The sequence below is a fragment of the Tympanuchus pallidicinctus genome, unplaced genomic scaffold (assembly GCF_026119805.1).
Source record: "Tympanuchus pallidicinctus isolate F22 unplaced genomic scaffold, pur_lepc_1.0 scaffold27, whole genome shotgun sequence".
NCBI lineage: Eukaryota > Metazoa > Chordata > Aves > Galliformes > Phasianidae > Tympanuchus > Tympanuchus pallidicinctus.
Window position 1 is genome coordinate 4,317,042 of NW_026294744.1, and position 22,123 is coordinate 4,339,164.

The window sequence follows — 22,123 nt, forward strand, 5'->3', positions numbered from 1 at the left end:
AGAGAATATGGAGAATATGCACATGGAAATAGAAAACTAAGAAATAAGAAATGTGGGTGAGAGGAAGACTCCCTCCTGAATAATCTATAAACCATCACAAGGAAAATAAAGGAGAGAACTACAGTGCCTGGGATCCAAACTCTAAGATTTCTTTAATGCTTTTGTGTGGATAACAGTGGTTTTCTTCTGTTACTATCATTACTTTCTTGAAATGAAGTAACAAAGAAGCATGTTTTTCTGGTGGGGTTTTCTTTCTTTCTTTCTTATTTATTTATTTTTTAGTAACATCTCTTCATAGGAGTTGTTCTCCTGTTCTACAGTCCTCCCTGTAGTAATTTGACCTAGAAATGGCAGTGAAGTCTGTGAAGAAATTTTCTTCTTGTGTATTGTTCTCCTTTTGTGTTTGCTTCAGGTGCATCTGTAATGTATACTCAAGATAGCTTCTGCGAATTGCTTTTCTCTTGGGTGAAATTCAATAAAACAGAAAATAGCCAAGAAGAATGGTCTGAATCCAGAAGCAATCAGTTGTATATGGCCTGAAGAGTAACAGTGCAACTGAGAAATGTGTTGGTAGATTGCTCTTCACCTCTGTGGATGTTCCTCAGTTGGATGGAATTATTTAAGTTATTGCCAGTTGTCTTTTATGAATTCTGAGTACAGCTCAACATTTATTGTTTTCATTTTCTTGCCTCTTGCTTTGGACTATCTTTCCCCCCTGTGTTATGTCTTACTAATGAGAGATAGTCCTACAGTTGGACTGAATTTCCACATTACAAAGTTGTGTGGCTTCATACTGTAGTTGTACTTGAAGTTTTGCTTGTGAGAGCTACATTTCACTCTCATCTAAAGTTGTGTAAGAACAAATTTGAAATCTTAATCATTGCTCATGACTCTGAGTGAGAGTCAATGCTGTAACTTGTCACATTTTACAAAGTAGTAGTTCTAGACAGCTGATGACAATCCTCAAATCACAGTGAGTGGCAGAGGAGGAGACAAACCTCTTCTGGGGGTTTTTGACCTAAGTTTTTTTTCTGGAATGTTAGCTTTTTTGAGTGAATCTCTGATTCACTTGAAGGGCAATGTATTGCATTCAGTTTCTTTGTTAACATGTTTATGAGGTTCATTTTAATCGTTTTTTTTTTTTTTTTTTTTTTTTTGCCAAACACTTTTTTTTTTTTTTTTTCCCCTGCAAAAGGTGCATTTTGAGTAATGTTATGCAAGGAATACTGTGAGCAAATATCAGATTTCATGCATTCCATATAAAACAGGGCCATTTGGGAACACTTAGATACTAAGTGTATGAATGAATTCCTCTGAAATGGTCAGGTGCTATAGCTGTTGTGATCTCATTCTTTCCCCCAAAGTTTTATCTCCTTTTGGCTGGAGGCTTCTCTCATGATTTAGGTGTGCCCTCTCCATTTTGCTACTTGTACTAAATTAAATGTTGCTAAAAGACCATTTGGGTAATTAAGCCCCTCTCTTTGCTTTGCCTTGTATAAGTTTTCAAAAGGCAGAACCTCTCTCATTGCTTCTGTCTTCCTTTCAGCCTTTGCCAGGTAAGTAAGAGCTATCCTCAAGTACTGCATTATTTGGTTGTTGAACACCTGCTGAGACCTTTCTTTTCTCAAACTGAATGCTGTGGGATTTTCCCTTGTCTGAGGATTTTTTTTCCTTTTTTTCTTTCCCCTTCCAAAAGTCTTTGAGTCCAGCAGTCATATTGGAGCTAAATTAAGTCTTTCAGTACAGTAGGAAAGACTTACAGTAATGGTTGCTATTTTCTTGTACCACTATTTATGTGTTAAGGAGAGTGCATGGTGGTATGATGATAAGTCTGGAAGCTGTAGTTTGGTATTTTTCTGTCGAGGTTCATGGAAAGGAAGCAGTTTGTTACAAGTTTAAACAGTAGGCGCTGACAGGAAAAGGTAGGTAAAGAAATTGTAGGCATTAAGTACGGTAGTAGGATAGCAAGATCATCTACTTCAACAGAAACATTTGAAAATAAAGAGTAACCTTCAAGGCAGTATCTAATGTATGAAATTTGTGTGAGATTTTTTTTCTAATAATAAACTAAAGGAACAATTAGGACAAACTTTCTCTGGGAATGAGGGCAATGCCTAGTTATCCATTATGTAGGTAGGACTAGGTCTCAGAACCATGTTGAAACACTTTTAGATAAAACAAACGGGACAAATCTACCACCATTCTTTCTGTTGTTTGCTCCAAGTGTTTCTTCTGATACTGTAAATGCATCAGAAATAATTAAGCAAGCTAAATGTCCACTGGCTGCTGATGTGGTACAGAGACGGACGAAAGTGAGAAATAGTGACCAGATTGAAGCACTGATTCTGTCATTGCTTTTCCTGTTGTCCAGTATCTGATTAGGAGGTGGAGAGAAGGACACAAAACAGATCACAGAATACTGTGATTGCTTTTATTAGCATCTCTGTATTAGATTAGCACTGGCCCATCCCTGGAGGCATCAATGCCAGGGAAACCTGGTGAGTGGCTTGTCCTTCCAGTTAGGAGGGGAATCAACTCTCTGAAAGGATGGATAACAGCAGGACAAGGGGAAATGGTTTTAAGTTGAGGGAAGGAAGATTTAGGCTGGATGTCAGGGGAAAGTTCTTTACAGAGAGAGTGGTGAGGTGCTGGAACAGGCTGCCCAGAGAGGTTGTGAATGCCCTGTCCGTGGAGATGTTCAAGGCCAGGTTGGATGGGGCCCTTGGCAGCCTGGTCTAGTATCAAATGGAGAGGTTGGTGGTCCTGCATGTGGCAGGGGGTTGGAGATTCATGATCCTTGAGGTCCCTTCCAACCCTGGCCATTCTATGATTCTGTTATCCCTGTGTTGTGAGGGACAGCTTGTGTATGACAAATAATAACACCTATCTGGTGAAAGATGATTCCTCCACATCAGAAGTCAACCCCAAATCTACTATTTGTGGATGAATTCTCCCTTTACACTGGAAACTTTGGATGTTCAGAAAAAAATAGATTTTGGAGTTTGTTTTTTAGCTTCGTGAATTAATGTTAGTTTTGCCAATGTTGAATGTGTTGTAATTTCTCAGTAACCCTAATCCCAAGGATGTGCAAAGTAGTTGTGCTTCTTGAGGAGGATCTCTAAATTCTGTATTGTCTTCTGTACATGCACTTTGATGTGTCTGGACAGACCTGCTGTGGTAGTGTTAGAGCCTTAAAAGCTGAACTATTATTACTGGCCAGAGGGGAAGTTGGAGTACTCTTGGTAATACTTTTTTGTTTGTTTTCAGCTTTTCCATGATTTTAATTGTTCTGGTCCTTTTTTTCCCCTTGCTGTATCTTTTTGTAAGGAAAATTATTGTAACGAGTCTTTGACACAGGTGTGATGTGAATTCTTGTCCAGCATAAAGGCAGTTCCTTCAGTGCACAGATAGAATCCATTCACATGGTGTTGGCTAAGGCAACACATCTGGAGAGAAATAGGTACTGACTTCACCAACACCATCCGAATGCCCATGTCTCACAAATTCTTACCCTTTAGCTTGTTGGGAAATATAAGACTAGTCTAATGTAGCTCTAATTTGGTGGAGCCACAAGGAGCATTCCTGGGCTGTTTACATGGATTTGATCTGTTTCACGTGGCTCCCTTTACAAAGTCCAGCAAGCTCTCAGTACTTCTCTACGTTCAGCCTTCAGTGCTGGTGCAGCTGGGCCTGATGGTGTTCCTGGTGTCCATGAACCCAGCAGCGTGATCTGTAGGCTGAAGAAAAGACAAGTAACTTTTATTTTTTTAATATTAATTTGCATTAGGCTGATCCTACTCTTTCAGCATCTTTCCCGTTCTAGTTGATTCATTATTTTGGTATCTAATCGCAGACTTGGTTAATAGACACTGATGCTGTGGGCTGGCTTTGTGAATTTGTAGTAACACAGATTTATAGAATGGTGTCTAGACAGGGATTTCCTTGAAATTAGTACTTGTTTGGCTGCAGACAGATGCATCCCGTTTTGGATTTCTTCTCTCCATCTGTTTTCTGGATGAGCATTAAGATACCTATCTCAGGTTTGGCTGCTGGAAAAATATCAAATCAGACTTACTAATTTAGTGCTTTTAATTTGCTATTAACTCTAGAATAAAGCTTTATTCTGTATGTACTACTTATCTATGTTGGTACTACTTTGGGCTTTTAGGGAGCAGGTACTAAGAACTGATGTGAAAAGACCTCTAGTAAATAATCAGCAGCCTCATGCTGAGAAGATTTGGGAAGTTGCCATCCCCAGCTGTATCCACCCTGCTACCTGCTGGGGGTGGCTGCCTACATAGCACAGGTCAAGGCACGGTCTCTTGGTCTGTTCATAAGGAGCTCGTAGCCTGGCACACTAACAAAAAAAAAATAATCAGTGATGCATTAATACTCTGAACCTTTGACAGTTGAGGCACACATTCAACACCTGTTTTGCTGTCCCTGCTCCCAAGGCTGTACTTTACAGTGGAAGAAGGAACTATCAACTACAGACAACAGCTTTTGATTTTTTTCCAACAGCAGTTGTCTGTATTTGGAGTCACGCTTGCGTATATCTATAGTGAGAAGAGCTTCTTGCACATGTTCCTTTTTGTCTTCAGGTTACCTGTTCAAATCCTAAATACTAGCACCATCTCAGAGGAAAATCTGTGATCCAAATACTGCCCTAGGCTATTTTCAGTAGGTGCTGTGTTAGAGAAAAACTCCAAATTTTCATTTTTACATGTTTCAGTCAACTGATCTAGCTGTGCTATTGTCTGATGCATGGAAGTATCTTCTATTTTGCAATTTATCATTCTGACACATCAAGTATACGAATAATTTGTCTTTATTCCAGGTATTATAGTTGTCCATGCTAATACTGGAGAGATAATTTTGTGTTTTGCTCGTGATTTGACTTTTCACTCTCCAGCTGGGAATCCTCTTTCATAATCATTTCTGCTATTTTCTTTTCCATATTTTAATTTGACAGAAAATTTCTGACAAATGCTTTCAGACGTTAAAAAGGGCAACAGTAGCAATGGAGTAGTGATGTGAAGGTTAGGCATCTTGACAGCTTGACAACTGATACACTGTGAAGAAAGCTCAGTTGTGGTGGTGGTTGTATTATTGTTTCTTTTCCTGCAGGAAAGAGCATATGTCAAAGGTATCAAGATGTCACATTTCCTACATAAAAGAACTGGATGGGGTGGCAGTTGTGAATCGAGATGTTCTATCTGTGAAGCACAAATTTTTGTGTCTAAGTGGTTATTCTTTCCACTTCCCATTTTAGCAAATGGGGAGCTGGGTATTCCTACTCTGTCCTACTCATTATCTTTCTTCCAGTAGCCCTGTGTACCCAAAACACCAGCCACTCATTTTGTTACATCTGCTTATTTGTATTGTAATGTACTGAGGTTCTTCTTTCACTGGAAGCTGGAAAGGTTAGGTTCCTTGTTACTAAAAAAGAGAAGTATTTCTTTTCTTTTTTTTTTTTTCTTTTGTCTGCTTAGTGTATGTATGTCAAAGGACTACAGAGTAATTGTTATGTGTTTATGGCTTTTAATTTCCCCCCCTCCTTAAATTATTTTTCATGTTATGATTTTTTTTTTCAAATTTTGGCTGAAAATAATTGACTCAAGGAATGCGTTTGTTCCACATAGCCAGGAGTAGCTGTATCAAAATAGAGCTAAAAGCCTGATGACAGATTCCATATTCTTCCAAAATATGTGGGAACACCCATGATTTGGTATCTGGTGAGGAAACTGGATGCTAAAATGCATGGAATATAAATGGATTTAGTTTTCACTTTGCAGTGACATCATGAATCTGGGCTTTATGTTGACAAAGCCAACAAATTGAAGTTAGAAAACACAGAATGAATCGTTTTGCCCTTTTTATTGTTTCTGTTCTGCTCCACCCAACTTTTCTCCCTTATGTTACACTTGCTGTAGTACGGTTTACCTAAGTAGATGTTGCTCTGAGCTCTTTAATCTGCATTTTGGCTGCCTGGCAAACAAACTTGTGTTCAAGGCTTTCCTGTGTCAATCCCCTAATTGCTGATGACATAACTAGTTTCTGTTTTCCTTGTGCTCTGCTTTGTCTTTTCAGATTTTGTGTGCCTGGGTAAAGTTCAATCAGTATTCACACAAATCTCAGTAAGGGTTAGATGTTGGGGCACTTACATAGACTAAACTTGCAAAGAAAGCTTGTTTCTGGCCCAGTCTCATAGCCAGAAAGCTAAAAAGGGAGGAGGGAAAAAGAAAATCCAGGAAGATTATATTTTGATTTTTTTTGCAGCCTGAGTGGAAGGAATTTTACACAGACTGGAGAGCTGGCATGTCCTTCTGGTATCAGTGTTGTGCTATGAATGGGAAACAGTAATTAGTATGCTCCAGCAACTGGGGACAGGATGTACAATCAGCCCCATGTTATGTAAGCCTTAACCTGGCATGGCTACTGATGTATAGGTAAGTGACAAAAGGCTGAGTAAGGCCTTGAAATGATATCTTAACATTTACAGAATGAGACTGAAGTAGGGATGGCATGCATCTCTGTTTTGTCTTAGTTTTGCAGTTAAAATAACTTTTGCTGTATGTGTTACACCAGAAGAGAATTTAGAAACCATTAGGGAATTTCAGAGCCTTGAAAAGGAGGAGGAAAAAAAAAAAAAAAAAAAAAAAAGAACAAAAAATCCCACCTGTATGTTTATAACTTTCATAAGGAATGCAGACCATGGGAGAAAAGTACCCCTTATCCTTTTTTCCTGAGGTAGCCAGAGTTGCATGTGACCAAAAGCAAAGCATTGGTGAGGAAGCTGCCTTTCCTGTGATGTTAGCTCTGCTTTCTGTCATGTATTGTTTTGAGGTGCTCCTGCTTCCTTCTTTTTGCCTGCCTAGTTATAATGGAAAGTAAGATTTGAATGTTAGCACCTGAAACTGGATCAGTGTGGGTTTTTATTAGCACTGGAGAATGAACGTATAGTTGCTACCTTCAGCTAGCTATTTGCTTTAAATCTAACCTTTTTCTTTCCTTTTTGAAGTGTGTGAATATTAAGGATTCATAAACACTGTGGCAGAAGATAAATGTTCTACATCTTTGTTTTTACTGCTGGTGTAACTAAATGTTTTCTAAAACATTGCACGTTTGCTGAAAGTTTCTTATAGATTTTTTTGCACTGCATCTTATCATATAGTCAAGATTTCCTAACACTTAGTTTAACCTTGTGATGTAGGTATTTACTGTTCTGTTACCACTCCTGAGCTCAATGTGTATTTATACAAATTGTAATCTATTTGAAGTTCCTGTTTTGTAGCCACAGGGAGTATATTAAATATAATACATTGGAAAAAGTTATTTTTTGCACCTGCTATTATCTCATTCTTATGTGGCAGATTATTATAAGTACACAGTTACTAGAATGGGACTTGAATTTAGACCAATTCAGATAATGATGGCAGCTTACAAAACCTGACATCATCTGTGATAGTCTTTGTCTCTACTCAGTAGATCTTTAGCATTTCCATTAGCCTTTCCCCTTATCATGATTAAGTACTTTTTATCCAAGCTATTTTTCTTTGCATTAAAAAAAGTGAACAATCATTCATTTAATTTATGGTAAAAAATCTGTAAAATCATTTTTAATGGAGAAACTCAAGCCTTTGAGGGAGGGAGGAAGTACTACCTTCCCTGAATGGATGTATTCAGGTATTAAAAGATGCTTTCCATTTAGCTACTATCTTAGTTGTTTTGATACCCTGATTTTGTTCTCTTTTTTGTTTCTTCTTCAGGGAAGAATGGGAATTGGTAGTTAGCCAATTAGTAGAGCAGAAGAAAATAAGATATTATAATTGTGTATAATAGTAATAATACCATATGAAAATGTGACACTTTAAAAACCCACGTTCTTTGTTTTTCCATGGTAATTATACTGCATGTGCTTGTGATTGCTTGGTAATTGGAATTAGGCTTTAAGCTTAGATGTATTTTATATTAAAAAAAAAGTTTTGTCTCAAATTCTTAAGTCTCTTTTGTTGTCTTTGAGTAGCCTAATATGTGCTTGGTTTGTACCTGTTTGTGTCAATATGCAAATAGTTATCTGTCACAAAGCAGTCTGAACAATATTTTGGTGGTACTCTGAAATAAAATTGTCAGTTTACTGTTGGCTGGTATTGCTAATCAATTCCTATGATTATAAGCTAATTTCCTGTGAGCTGCAAGGGGAGTTTTGACTTCCTCCAGGAACATTCCTACTCTAGGTAGCTCTTTGCTGATTTGGCAGAAGACACTGTAAAAGTTAACTTTTAAAATAAGCATCCTCCCCTTTTCTCGTATTCCCTCATCAAGACTAGCTGTATGTGTTATATAAAATCAGCGAAGAGGGGAAAAGGAACTTCTTACTAAATGATAGATGAGAGTCAGAAGTCAGATTACCCCTCTCAGTTCTGTTGGATACTTTGATAAGGAGTATTATGTGGGAGCGTGATTATTCATGGATGATTCATAGTTGAAAAGAATGTGTACTCTGGAAAACACAGAGATATTTGGAAAGTTTAATTTGCATGAATTAATTTTTGCACTAGGCAGAAATGAGGAGCTTCCTTATGATGAAAAAAATGATGCTGCAGTAAAAAAATATTGTATTTCTTGTTTTCTGGGGAAGTAAGTGGCCAGTTGTAGTTGGCATGTGTGCTGTGCTGAAGAAAGTACTGAATCATGATTATGAAGATGAGATATCTGAAGTTTCTGTCTGTTTGTGTATGGAAACTGTGCTGTATTGTAACCATAACCTTTTATTTTAACTTTTATGGCACAAATCTATCCCACCCAATGAAAGAACCAGTGGCTAGGTAATGGTGTGGTGTGGTTAGAGGGCGGGGGGTCTATAACTCCTAAAAACCATCTGCAACAAATGTCCCTGGATACTGGGAGGCATTGCTTTGATTATACAGACTCTTTGGATGAACTCCGTATTTAATTATATGAATAGAAGTATTTTCAGAGTCTAGGCTGTCAAGAGAAGCAAGGGAGCAGTGAACGACCATTGCTATGGAATGTCAAATATGTTTTAAGGTTGTATTTTCATACTGGGAATAAAAAAGTTTTATTTTTTTGGCATTTTATTCTTTTTTTTCTCCAAGGTGATAATTCCATCACTTTGCAAGTGGACGATAAGATAGGTATGTGATTTAGTTGTCAGATATTTCATGGTTATGAGCCATGAAGTTGAATTGCTACAGTCATGGTTTGACTTCATAGAATGTTTCAAAGTTAAATTTCTGGTGGGGAACGAAGCTTTCACTGAGAGAGGTAAACTAACTGTGTTTGGTTTTTGGAATATAATTGCGTCATTTTTGTTCAGCGTAATTTGTCTAGTCAGCTCTGAGTCATTCCTTTGCTTTAGGGAATTGAAGTTATCAATTGAAAATAAGCTCAGTTTCTCCCAGTCATAATCATTTTGGTCTTGTTATTTCATGGTATTTTTCACGTGCCTTCATGGAAGACTTTATGGTTCAGCAGTAAAATGTGATGTGTTTCTCTCCCTCTTCACACAAAGGACCACATTTGCATTTCATCCAAGTGGCTGCTTGTCTCCTTTTAGCCTTTCAGCTAACTACCTGTAGCAACAGGCTTTGAATTTAAGGTACTTAAATTTCAATATACTGAAACTGTGTATTGATCCTGAGGCTCATAGTGGGTGTCTGCAGTTTATTTGTGTTTCATGAAGGTGAAAAATGAGAGTTGTAGTACAATCTCTTGGCAAATAGGGTACAGCAGCTGCAAAATCAATTGGCCTAATTTTCTTTCTTTGCTTTCTAACATTGATGACCCAATGCTCAAAGCTTAAGTTTTGTCAGCTGCTATAATCTCCCATAGAGATACTGTAAACCAAGCACAAAATAAGTATTATTGTAAGAGGCTTAAGTAGATGTGTATTTGAATGTATGGTAGTATGTTCTTTAAAAGTACTTGAAAAGAAAGGGAAAAGCAGCAACGCTTCTATTTAATCTAGACTGTCTTCATTCAGCTTCAAACTAGGCTTGATCTTTTCTTCTCTTTACTTGTTCTATGTTAGTAGAGGAGCATGTGTTAATTACAGACGAAAAAAAAAATGTTCTGTTTATACTCTCCATATTACCTTAATGGATGTATTTGTGCAACATGTGGTAGAGTAGGGGAACAGTTATCTCTATTTTGAGGTAAGAAAAGAGGCATGCTGTCTGTGGCAGAGAAGGAAGGTAAGCTATGGTGTCTATCTTGTCCCTGTCACTGCTGTTACTGTGCTGCCTTCCTTTTCTAGCTGGAGTTATGCCAGAGAAACTTAACATTGAAAGTATGTTGTCTTTTCTGACAGATTTAGGATTTGCAGAAGCGTGATTAGTGTTTGCAGAAGCGTGCTTCTTGCTATGCTCTGTCATTGCAGCTGGTATTCATGGAAGTGCTCATTTCACGATGCAACTGCTTCTGAGAGGAATATGCTGCAAGGATTTGGTCTGGGAACCTCAGTTTGTAGTGTGTTCCTTCTGTGTTGCCTGACTGGGAACAGTTGGGTACTAGCAAGCTTTTGAATGCTTGCTGAAGTCTGTGTGAGGTCAGACTCAAGGGTATAGACATTGGCTTTTCATGTCTGCATTAGTAGAAGACTTCTGATTTAGTGATGATCTGGGGTGCTGGCAATTAACACAAGACAGGGGACATCTGTTCTTGTTTTATGCAGTTGTAGTTTAGCATATCGAAAGGTAGCTTTAATCTATGCGAAGCACTTCTCATATTGTCCTTACAGAATACTTCACCAAACTCAAAACAAAATTAGTGTGAATTGCTCAGAACTCATTCTGGGTCTGCAATGTCCTTTGTCACTTTGACTGTGACAAAGTTAGATGAAATGAGTTTTATGCTATTTCACAGTCAAAAGTAGCTCATAGCAGTCTGGAGTAAAGTACAGTAAACCCTGTCTGCCTTGAAATAATTGCTTTGCTAAGCTCAGAGTGGTACATGCTGAACAAAAAAAAAGATGATTATTCACCAAATGAGAAACTATCTTCTATTCCTTTGAAGCAAAACAATATGCTGGCGCATCTCTTTATCCACTGACTTTTTGGAAAGCATTAATTTAAGAAAAAAAAAAATTGCAGTCCCCAGCTTATGTCAGTCTGGAGTCAGTTCCCTGGAATAAATGCTCAATATAAAAATCTTAATAGGTAAAAATGATTTATTTCATAGCAGCTGGCATAAATCTTGTTTCTAGTGAGGATAAAATCCATGTAAATTAATCATTACAGTAAATGGTTTTAATTAGGATTTATTCATTTCAAAGGTCTCATAATTGTATAATCAACTTCTAGTGTATTAAGATTTATAGTCTCAACTCTTAATTCCATTTTATTCAGGAACAGAATTTGTTGGGGGAGGAGTGTTTTGAGAAGCTACTTGATCTCAATTAGAAATGGAAGTTGGTTCCTTTTCAAATACTGCCTAATTCTGGTGTTGCAGAAGGCTCAAATTCTCCAGCAAAAATAAACCTTACCATTTTAAAAGGACTCTTCAACTAGCTGGAGTCATAGCTTCCACCCATCAGCTTGACAGTGCTGTACATGTGTATGTGTACATCATCAAACCAGTGGCAGAGCAATGCAATAGAAAGCTGTTGCCAACTCAGGATTGTCTGGACTATTAAAAATTCTCTCTCCTTTTTATTTCAGTCCTTACCAAGTGCGTAGAAGTAGTATTGAATACAGTAGTGGAGGGCTAAGGTCAGCAAACCAACTGAGGGCTGAGTCTGTCTGTTTCTTTAGTGGCTGGCACTTGATGGGGCCAACACTACTCTGAGCCCTTGTATCTCGAGTACAGCTGAGGCTCCTTGACAGATAACTGTGACAGTCTGAAAAATTAAGGCCTCTTCCCTGTTCTCTTTATTGAAAAGAAAAATTTTCTTTGGCCATCTCAATGCCATTATGTAAAACAATTTAAAAAGCAGTTTCAAAGTTTCTCCTTAGCAGAGATGGAAGGCTTCAAGTGGTACACTGAAAATTAATGACACATTTGTAAGGATGTGACTTGCTTTGAAGATCTAATTGTTGAAGGCAAGACTGAATGGATTTATTTGATCTGTCAGTTCATGGCTTGATATTGGAATTGATTTTTCTTTTTTTTTTCCCCCCCTCTGTTGAGCTTTAGGAAGCTAGGATTGCAATGACAAATTTTCTTCCTTTTCAAAGTTAATGCCATTTAATAGAAGATTGTAAAGGCTAATTCTTCATGTGCTGCTCCCTATCCTTCCTGTTTCTACTAAAATTAAATAAAAGCAGCTGTACTGCTGTGGTTTGACTCTTCTTGTCCTCCAGCCACTGCAGTCAGAATCACTAGAACATCTTCAGGCCACTTTTAATGATACAGTAATGTCTGGAAATGTTTCTGAAGTTTGGAGGACAGCTTTCTCCAATCTTTTGCAGGTAGAATTTTGAACTGATGGCTGTCCAACATTCCTGTTGGGATTTTCCCCTGCATTATGCTGCAGTGCAGAAATAACTTCACTGCCACAGCACTTCTGTCCCCTTGTTTTCTGTTTACACTAATAAAATACATTGAATTGGTTTCTTCTTTGTTCTCCAGCAAGGGTAGGAAGGCACATAAAGTATTTTTGCTCTGTTCTGCCGTTCCCCTGTGTATATTAATGTCCTGCTATTAATGATGCTACCAGCAACTCATACAGCCACTTAGAGTTGTGCAAGTACTACCAGAATCTAAAATTTATTTGACCCTCATTTATACTATTGAATTTAAATAACGTGATTCTTCTTGTCTAAGGGGAAAGCAAAATTTCCTCACTGATAGAAAGACTTTTCATTGTAAATTTATCAGTGTCTTGCTTAGGCTTACTTTGTTTGCCTATGTGTAAACCAAAACTGAAGTATTGTACTAGGCATTAGGTTGTCTTCACTTGTTTGTTTAAATTCCATAGGCTTCTTTTTATCTCCATTTTTTCCTAAAACTCCATATGAATTCAGGGCAACTTTTTTCTCTACTCCCTCCTCCTACCTCACATCCCTCCCCTTTAATTAAGGTTCTGAATTCGGGTACTCAAAACCCATGAGATTTAGTACGTTTTTTTGAGACCATTAATGAATCATGCTGATGCATGCCCTGTTTCCTACTCTTTGCTAAATATAGAGGCAGGACTGGGTCACAATGTCCTCTGGTGTCACTGGTATCACATCAATCTTCTTAAATAAGGTTAGCTCTATCTTTACAGCTGTAGGGATTTTTGCCTTCCCTGTTAGTACTGAGGAGTCTGTTCCTGACGCTCATGGCCTGAATGCTTTGGAGTAGGCTGAATATTTGGAATATACTCCTCCAACCTACAGATATATCGGTGGGTATTTCAGAGCTGCTTGTCCTTGTGTCAGCAGTATATCGTTAAGCCTATCTTTTCTCAGCCTAGCTGTGAGAATCTCAAACACATCTGAGACTGCTCTGGATTGGTAGGTAGGCAGCTGTTTGCCATGCAGTCCTGTTCACTTGCACCCAGAGGAAGGCTTCAGATGGAGAAGGAGCACAGAACCTTGGAATTGTGCAAGATTCACCTCTACTGGAAAAACTGAAATACAGTGTAGACTTTATTTCACAATTGCACGTTATGCTCTATGCTGGCTTAAGTAATCGCAGTGACTTCAGCACAGCTATGCAGATAAAGCAACTGCAGCTTGGCCTGAAAGTAGCCTTTACTGGGAACTTTTTAATGGGGACTTGGTCTTTTGCTGTTCTTTCATAGCCTTTTTATTAATACTTAGATATAATCAACTATATACATACTTTTGAAAATTATCCTTCATGATGTTGATTAATATAGTCTTTGTATGTTTCATCAGTGAAGTTTTGTTTTCAATATTGCTTTTGGATTTAGTTGAAAAGATGTTAAAAAAAAATAAAATAAAATACTTCAGTCACTCATTTGTTTGCTAAAAAATTTGAAAGTCTAATCTCCTGCCCACCAAAGTCATTAAAGATTGGAGGAAAGATTTGGCTTATGAATACCGCGCTCATAATGAAGAAAATGTGCTGAGTTATGCTTGTGGATGAGAAGGTTGATTGATTTGCTTCATAAAGCCCTGAAGTTAGCCACCAGTGCCTAAGAAAAATCATGTTCATTGTTGTGGTATGTCAGCTTTCTTTTGCAATTGACTGGAAAATCTTTTAAAGCTTAATTCATGTATCACTGTAAATAAATGTAGCTTATGCAAGGCTCATCTCTCTGCAGCAGCATTTAATATGCTCTGTGTACCTCTGGGAGTGGAACACACAAGTGGGAATAGTTGCTGGGCTGGGGAGCATCAGCCAGTGCAGAGTTTTTGGGGAAGTAAGTTGCTGTAAGGGATAGTTGGTCTGGAGGCTGTGCTGAGAGTCACATGTGGACATGTGTGCACATGTCTTATATGTAGCCAATTTCAAGTTTTTCTGTTTCTTAGCCATGTAGGATTTTCATTGCCATTCTTACAGATTTTGAAGCAGCCAGTGAGTGGCTAACAGCTGCAGTTCCCACTTACCAAGACTCCTGAGGGAGTCTGTGACTGGGCTAAGCAGTGCTGAAGAATTTCAGCTCCGTGTCACCAGATGTAGATCTGAGATTTCTCTCTCTGTGTGAATGTTGGTGAATGTGCAGACATTGCAGTGTTGCAACACTTTAGCTGTTTTTATTATAGTCAACCATGCTGAAGAGTTTCATGAAAGGTGAGGTCACCTTTGCTGTACCCCATTTTCCTGGTGAGAAACCAACTGCCATGTTCTTGGTGCTGTAATTTTTTCCTCTCCTTGAATAAGACATATTGTTATATTTCTTTCCCAATGTTCCCCTTCTCCTCCCTGACTGGGATTCATGTCTTCAAAGCACCTTGTTTTGTTGATGTAGAACTGATTTTTGTTCCTGATTAATGAAGGTACAGTAGCTCCTGCATAAGTATGTTCTTGTTGCTGTGTATTGATTTAAGGGATGACAGCTGCTAGCTTCTGAGGGATTAGCAGCACTCCTTGAGAGCGTACAATCCATCTGCTGATGGATTCATGTCGTTATCCTGGGCATATATTGGCAATATGTGTATTTGAAACTATTCCTTTAGTGCTTCTGAGAAATTCTGGCTCTCTTTACTGGTCCTGTACTTCTCAATAGTACAGGCATAGGCAGGGCATGCTTGTTGGCCTTGGTTTGTGTTTGTCATGTAGGGGAGCAGACAGATTTGAAGAGGATGATTTTGGTTGACCATGGCCAAAGATGGGCTCTGAGTTTGTGCCAAGTAGTGACTGTGTTGTGCAACAGAGAAGATACTACTTGGGGCTGTTGGGCTTGACTGTGCCATGCCTAGCAAAGACTGTGTGTCACATTAGGCTCAATCAAATAGGATGTTTAATGACTCTTATTTCCCCTTTTATTTGTGTCTCTCTTAGGGTGTTTCAAAGATGACCGTATTGTATTCTGGACTTGGATGTTTTCTACATATTTTATGGAGAAATGGGCCCCCCGGCAAGATGATATGCTCTTCTATGTCCGTCGAAAACTGTCCTATGTTAGTGGTGATAATACAGATGGGAAAAAGGTGAGTGAGTAATGATATGTACTTTAATTTGGGAAATTCGAGTGAACGTGGTGTTTGTTGTTCTGGAGAACCTAATGCATCTGAAGAACTGCAGACCAATGATGAGGAACTTCCAGATTTGCCTACCATGAGCAAAGCCGATCCGTAGGGTTAACATTGTGAAGTTTTAAATGAGCTTCGCTATCATGGGCTTGGAGAGATAAGTGAGTTTGTACGTCTTTTGGGAAGTTTTTTGTAGTGGTCTGCCTGCATTTATGGGAAAGGGAGGGTATCCAAACTATTGTTTTCCTTTTCATTGATAATATTTAATGAATTGAGAATTTAAATCTGTGGGAAGGTAGGAAAAAGAAGAGGAAGATCATCACTGAAATTTTTCTAGAAAAAGGCTTCCTAAGATACCAGAGTATCTGGAATAAACACCTACTTTGTACTGTAATGTGTATACCTACTGCTGGCAAAATACATGCAGACTGCTAGAGCTGGAATACGAGTGAAAGAAGTGGAGAAACTGTTTTTAGGTATACTTAAGACAATTTGCATTCCTGTAGAAGTACTATTTCTTGAAAACATGTAATCAGGTAGCTTAATGTTGCTGCAGAGGCACTTTGCAGTTACTGGTAAGAGAAACTTCTCAGCGTGTCGTGGCAGTTTTCACCTTAGTTGAGGGAAGCAGAAGCAAGAGAGATGATAGTTTTAGTGCAGATGAAGAATATGACTTATAGGGTGGTCAAAAGAGGGAAGGTCATTGTGATAGGAAGAAACTGGGGTTAATTTCCTTACTTATGTAAATAAATACTGTTGAATCACAGATTTATGTATATAGTGTGAGTTGTTTGTTTATTTTAAATTGAGTGAGTTGTTTGGGTGAAAATATGGTCACATATCTACAGTTGTCAATTTCCTAAAAGACACTTTCCAAAGGTGTGTTTTTGGTTGCTGCTTTGTTGTTGTTGCTGGACACACGGGAAATGCAAAGGGTTATCTTCTCTTTCCAATATGCCTGCAAGTTCTATCGTGCCAGCCAGTAAGGAAAGGATGATAGAATATTGACCTTTTCCTGTCTGGCTGGTACTTCCTTACTTTTCAGCAAAGAATTCAGGATAACATATTTGCTTGTTTAAGACTTGGAGGAAACTTTGATCCTAAATCGCTCGAATGATTACAAATACATTTGTCTTTCACATCAAACAACACTGTGGCTTTGTTTAGCATAATAAAAAGATGCGTCCATTTAACCTCTTATTCTTTCCCAGCACAGGAGGTGGACCCTAGAGGAATTCTGATGGCTTAAAATTATTTTATGGACTGCAATCAATCTCTGTTTAACTTATTTAATAAGTTCAGACTGTATGAACCTCCCTCAGAGAGGAAAGTGAAATAACCCTTGCATTTGCTATCAGAGTTTTTTTTAAGCCTCATTAAAAACCTCATAGATAATTTTGATTTGTGAGCACTATTGTAAGTGGTAGTTACTGCAGAATCAGCATTAGTGAATTGCTTTAGTGAACTGCTTGCTATAACAACTGACATGGAGAGCATACGTTATATGTAGCTCGTAGTCAGTGGAGGTTTATAAAATACTGTTTTGCACCTGTCCTGTTCAGTGATAAACTGGACTTCCCGAGATCTTTGAATTATAAATAAACAGCTTTTGATTTGACTTTTTGGCATTTCTTTCTTGAAAGATGGTATCAAAATACTGGAGTAATATCATTAAAAGAGGAAAAAGCTGGAGACCAGTGGTTTTTTTTTTGTCTCCCACTGACCTCAGACATCCCTGTCATCCACCCAGTTGTGTGCTCTCATTTATATCCCCAGAGCTATATTGCACAAGTGGGGAATGGGAGATGTTTTGGCTCGCCTGGGACCCCAGAGGTAGAATCAGAGCTGCCCTGCAGGCACGTGCCTTGTGATTAAGTGGTGTCAAGCTGTCACTAATGGTTGCTGTCTGTAATGGTGACTTCTCTGTTGGTTATGCAAAAGCCTGAACATCGGGTATTTGTAGAATTGGGTCTATGTAGCTTGGGTATATGATAAAGCAAACTCACTGTAGTTTTTCTGTAGGCATTTATTTGAATCATAGAATCATAGAATGGCTTGGGTTGAAAAGGACCGCAATGATCATCCAGTTTCAACCCCCCTGCTATGTGCAGGGTCACCAACCACCAGACCAGGCTGTCCAGAGCCACATCCAGCCTGGCCTTGAATGCCTCCAGGGATGGGGCATCCACGCCCTCCTTGGGCAACCAGTTCCAGTGTGTCATTACCCTCTGTGTGGAAAAACTTCCTCCTAATATCTAACCTAAACCTCCCCTGTCTTAGTTTAAAACCATTCCCCCTTGTCTTATCACTGTATAAGCTCCCTTCAAGTATTGGAAGGCCACAGTGAGGTCTCCCTGGAGCCTTCTCTTCTCCAAGCTAAACAATTGCTCTGCACTTATCTGGCAACTGCCAGTTTTGACTGAAGAATGCTGGTAGAGGCCTGGGAGATGAATTGCCCTGTGATATCTCAGAGTATTAGTTATATTCATGAGAATAATACCTGCACAGCTTTGAGCACAGTAGTCTCCTATAGGCTGCTTTGGATAGCAGCAGTAGGGTTGTTTGTTTTCTGACATGAGCTCATGCAGCATGCTCATATTGCATGCTATAAAGATGATTCATGTCAGCAAGAAACAAGTGATGACTTAGCACACACATTACATGTTTTGATAGTTGTCCTCTGTGTTTTAGGTCATTCCTGCTCATGCTTTTTTTTTTTTTTTTTTTTTTTTTTCTTTAATACTTACTGTAGCTGAAGACAGTTGGTGAAAGTATTTGAAGTGAAGTTAGTGTAATAAATGAAAAGCAGAGAAAAACTGTTAGGGTTGACGTCAGTTGGAGGTTCATTTTTGAGGCTCAGTGAGAAGGGTTTTGAATTCAGCTTTAATATTAACAACAATTTGAAGTAATAGATTTCATAATCCTTTATCAGTAGATGCTGATGGTAAACTTCCCTGGTATCTGAAATTTCATTTTGAACAGCCTTTTAAATGACCTGCTTCATAGACCTCATAGTGTAAGGAATTTTCAATTTGCTTCTCCTTTCCACTTCACCAATTTCTAAGCTCTGTGTATACAAGTGAAGCAGCAATTAAGCTCTTAATATGGTCTCTGCCAGGGCAGAACTGCCATATCTAATTCTATACTATATGTGTTACAGATTCTTGGATCCCAGGTAAGTGCCTTTGAATGTTTTCTTTTCTTGGCACTTTGCAGTAACAATCTTTCAGTTCTCCGTGCCAAGTTTTGAAGATGCTTTTTTTTTTTTTCCCCTATGTCTTTAAGCAAAATTATAGATTCCCTGTAGGATCAGTGACAGCAGGGCAGTGTGGAATGTAGCTCTTCTCAAAGTTGATTTACTATGCTTTTAAGGTAAAATCCCTTTAGCCCATGGCTCTTTATGTGCCAATTAAGTCAAGAGTAGAAAAATCCTTTTGCCGCTGCCTTACACTGTATCTAATATGACCAACTGGAAAATACAAGCTCTGATCCTCACTTAAAAAGAGTCCTTTGTGTTGCCAAAACCTTTAAGGTTACAGTGGTTGCACTTGGGATTCTGACTTTAAAATGGCATTAGATCAAAATTTAATATTTCTTAATCTTTCCAACCCAGTAGCCATTTATAAAGGATTACACTTTGTTACAGTTGCAAGCTTCTGATCGTTCTATAGAAAGCAGCTTTACCTTCTCTTAGGGATTAAGAAAAATACTAGAATGGTGTTAGCAGGGATAACTGTGTAGTAGGGAAAATAAGGTAAAACCTGTAAGAACAGTGTATCAGCAGAGCAGGGTATGCCTTCTGGCATTGTTATCTGGCAAGGATGCTGAATTTATACGGCAGAGATATAAGTACAAGTGAGCTTGCCTGGGTTTTGGAGTAGGTCCTGTTTTCTACAGCATCCTACAGTTGTGAGCTAGTGGATTTGATGCCAAATGCATGTGGTAGTCACTCAGGCTGCTAATTCTTCACTAAGCTTAAGCTACTGATTTTTCTGTGGTTTCAGAAACAGATCTGTGCAGGAGCAATGGTTTACTTACTTACGTACATCTGGACTTGTGACACAACAAATATTGGCTGGAGTGGGAGACTAGTTAGTTTCCAAATGACTTCAGGCACATGACTCCCACTGAAATTCACAGTATTTCTTAGCTGAATATCTAATTCACATTAACCATCTGCCTGGCTGGAAGATTTGACAACCTGAACTTATAATTTATAACACTGCATTTCTGCTAGATTCTCTTACTTTTCTGTCCCTCTTGGAACTCTTCAGACTCATGCTTTTTAACACTGTAAATAAATAGAATGTCTCCTGTAGAGATACTTGATGTGCTGACAGGTCCACATCACCATCTGAATACGACAGAGAAAGAAATGGCCAAATTCTGAATATTGTTTGCCAGATAAATTGTTTTCTTGTACGTGAACAGTTTTGTGGGAACAAAGAATGATTATGACATATGCAAGTCAGCAGGAAGGCTACTGTTCTGTTTCAACTCTCTTGCTTTGCTAAGCTTATGAAGATGTTACAGTGAGTAGGAACAGGGGCTTCTGCAGAAAAGGAGAGGGTAATGAAATGTGAAAGAGGAGCACTGGCGTTATCAGATTAGTATTATGATTTCTTGTAGGGATCTCAACATTTAAAATGTAAAGATTCGGCTTTTCTTTTACAATTAACCCTCTCATATTTCTGTTTTTCCAGTGTTATTCTGCTGCTATTTGGTTGTCTAAATACATGAACATGAAAAAACTGCTGCTTGGTAACCTCTGCTTTTGCTGTATTTTTATCAAGCTCTCTGTGACAGAGGAACTTCATCTGGAAGAGCAGAAGCCCAACCCCACTTTACCTTACCCATTAAAGAGAATTAATAATTCAAATCTCAAATGCTGTGTGTCTAAGTCACCATGAGGTTGAGGGACAGCTGAGCACTGCTTGGTTGGGCTGCTCAGCCTGGAAAAGGTGCAGTGTCTGCTTGGAGCTCTCTGAAAACCTCATCAGACTGCTGCTTCAGCATAGCACGTAGCCTTGATCTGAGGGTTATGCAGGCGGTGTCAGCTTGCTCATTATGGTTATGAAAATGCCTGTGTTCTGTGTTGAAACTTGCACTATTGTGCAAGCTCTGGAATATTGTAATCAGGTCTCTAATGACACTAGTAATTAGGACTTAAAGGTTTAATTTACCTACTAGTTTTTTCATCTTTTCTGTTCAGTAATACAGTTTATACATTTCTACATCCAAGAGAAGTGGTTTTAAATGTGATACTTTATTAATGTTCCGTAACCTTATTTTTCCTATGTCTGCCTGCTGCTTGAGTTCATGATGAGACATACCTTCTCTTTTTTTTGCTTACTGGAATCTGCAGTCAGCACACTATATGTTGCTTCAGGTACTTGTGCTTCTCTGTGGAGGACTTCAAAGAGGTTGTCAAACACGGTAATGAGGCGGTGGTAAGCAGCCTGTTTCATCCCAAAATATTGCTTACTTTGTAGTCTGTGGCCACACTTGATATTGCTGAAATAGTGACACATATCCTTTAAGCTCTTGAGTGTTGGTTTAGAAAATTTATAGGGAATTTGAATTTGGGAATTAACAATGCAATTCGCAGAGTACAAGTGTTAGGTAGCAGCTAGAATTACTTTAATATTATTTAATATTATGTAATATATCTGGTAGGAGTTATTTGTGATGAGGAATTATTTGTTACGAGGGCTATAGTCAGTTTCAAAGGTGCTTCCTTTCCTACTGGTATATTAGTTATCCCAATGATGAAGAGTGGCGATAAGAATCCATTGAGAAAGTATCCTCTGTGCCTTCTACTGTTGTCTCATGGGAGGTGAGGTCTGACTTTAACTTCACTATTCAATTCAGAACCAATCATAGAACAAATTCAGTTCCTGCCCCAGATGTGCTGTTGCTTGGAAGGAGATGATGCAAACAGATCGAAGTTGGGCAACATTTGCAGTGATGCTTTGTCTTTTCTGAATGAGTTTGGAGTAACGAGCAGTGTAATTAACCTTGAATTTCAGGGGGTCAGACTTCTCAAATCAGAGCATTTCTCACTCTAACGGATGCTAAAATGTGGACTCTAATGCAGTCTTGTGCCATTAAGTTGTCATTTGCAACCAGATCAATATGTGACAGGGGAATTATTAGGCTGTAAGGAATTATAGCTGCACTAACACTGACCTGAGTAGTGAGAATAGCTATGCAGAACTGAGTATCAGGAAGAAAGGAAGTAGAAGAGAATGAAGGCTTACATGTAGATTGACTTTGTTGTTTTTAGGCTCAGACTGCAACTGAGCTTATCCAGTGAAGGACTGTGATGAGTGAATGCATCTGCAGATACAGCTACCTTTACTATCCTCCAGACTCAGTCTTTCTGTGTCACTGCACTTTAATCAGTGAAAAATATCTGAACGTTGTGTAGTTGAATGGTACAAGAGTAGGATTTCAGCAGATCTTGCTACCCTTGTTTTCAGCTGGGATAGAGTTAGGTCTGTTTTCTTCATAGT

At 38.5% G+C, this 22,123-nt stretch overlaps 1 protein-coding gene across 4 annotated transcripts in view; it reads left to right on the top strand.

Moving 5' to 3' along the window:
• Nucleotides 1-22,123, top strand: part of KIAA0930 (KIAA0930 ortholog) — a 67,322-nt gene that overhangs the window by 14,332 nt on the left and 30,867 nt on the right. For 3 of the 4 annotated variants that reach the window (XM_052690713.1, XM_052690712.1, XM_052690711.1), the window contains exon 2: nucleotides 15,418-15,566. In XM_052690713.1, coding sequence (XP_052546673.1) covers nucleotides 15,418-15,566 — 149 coding nt within the window. Of the gene's footprint in view, nucleotides 1-6,176; nucleotides 6,450-15,417; nucleotides 15,567-22,123 lie in introns of those variants that run through there. The other variant, XM_052690714.1, reaches the window with a different exon arrangement.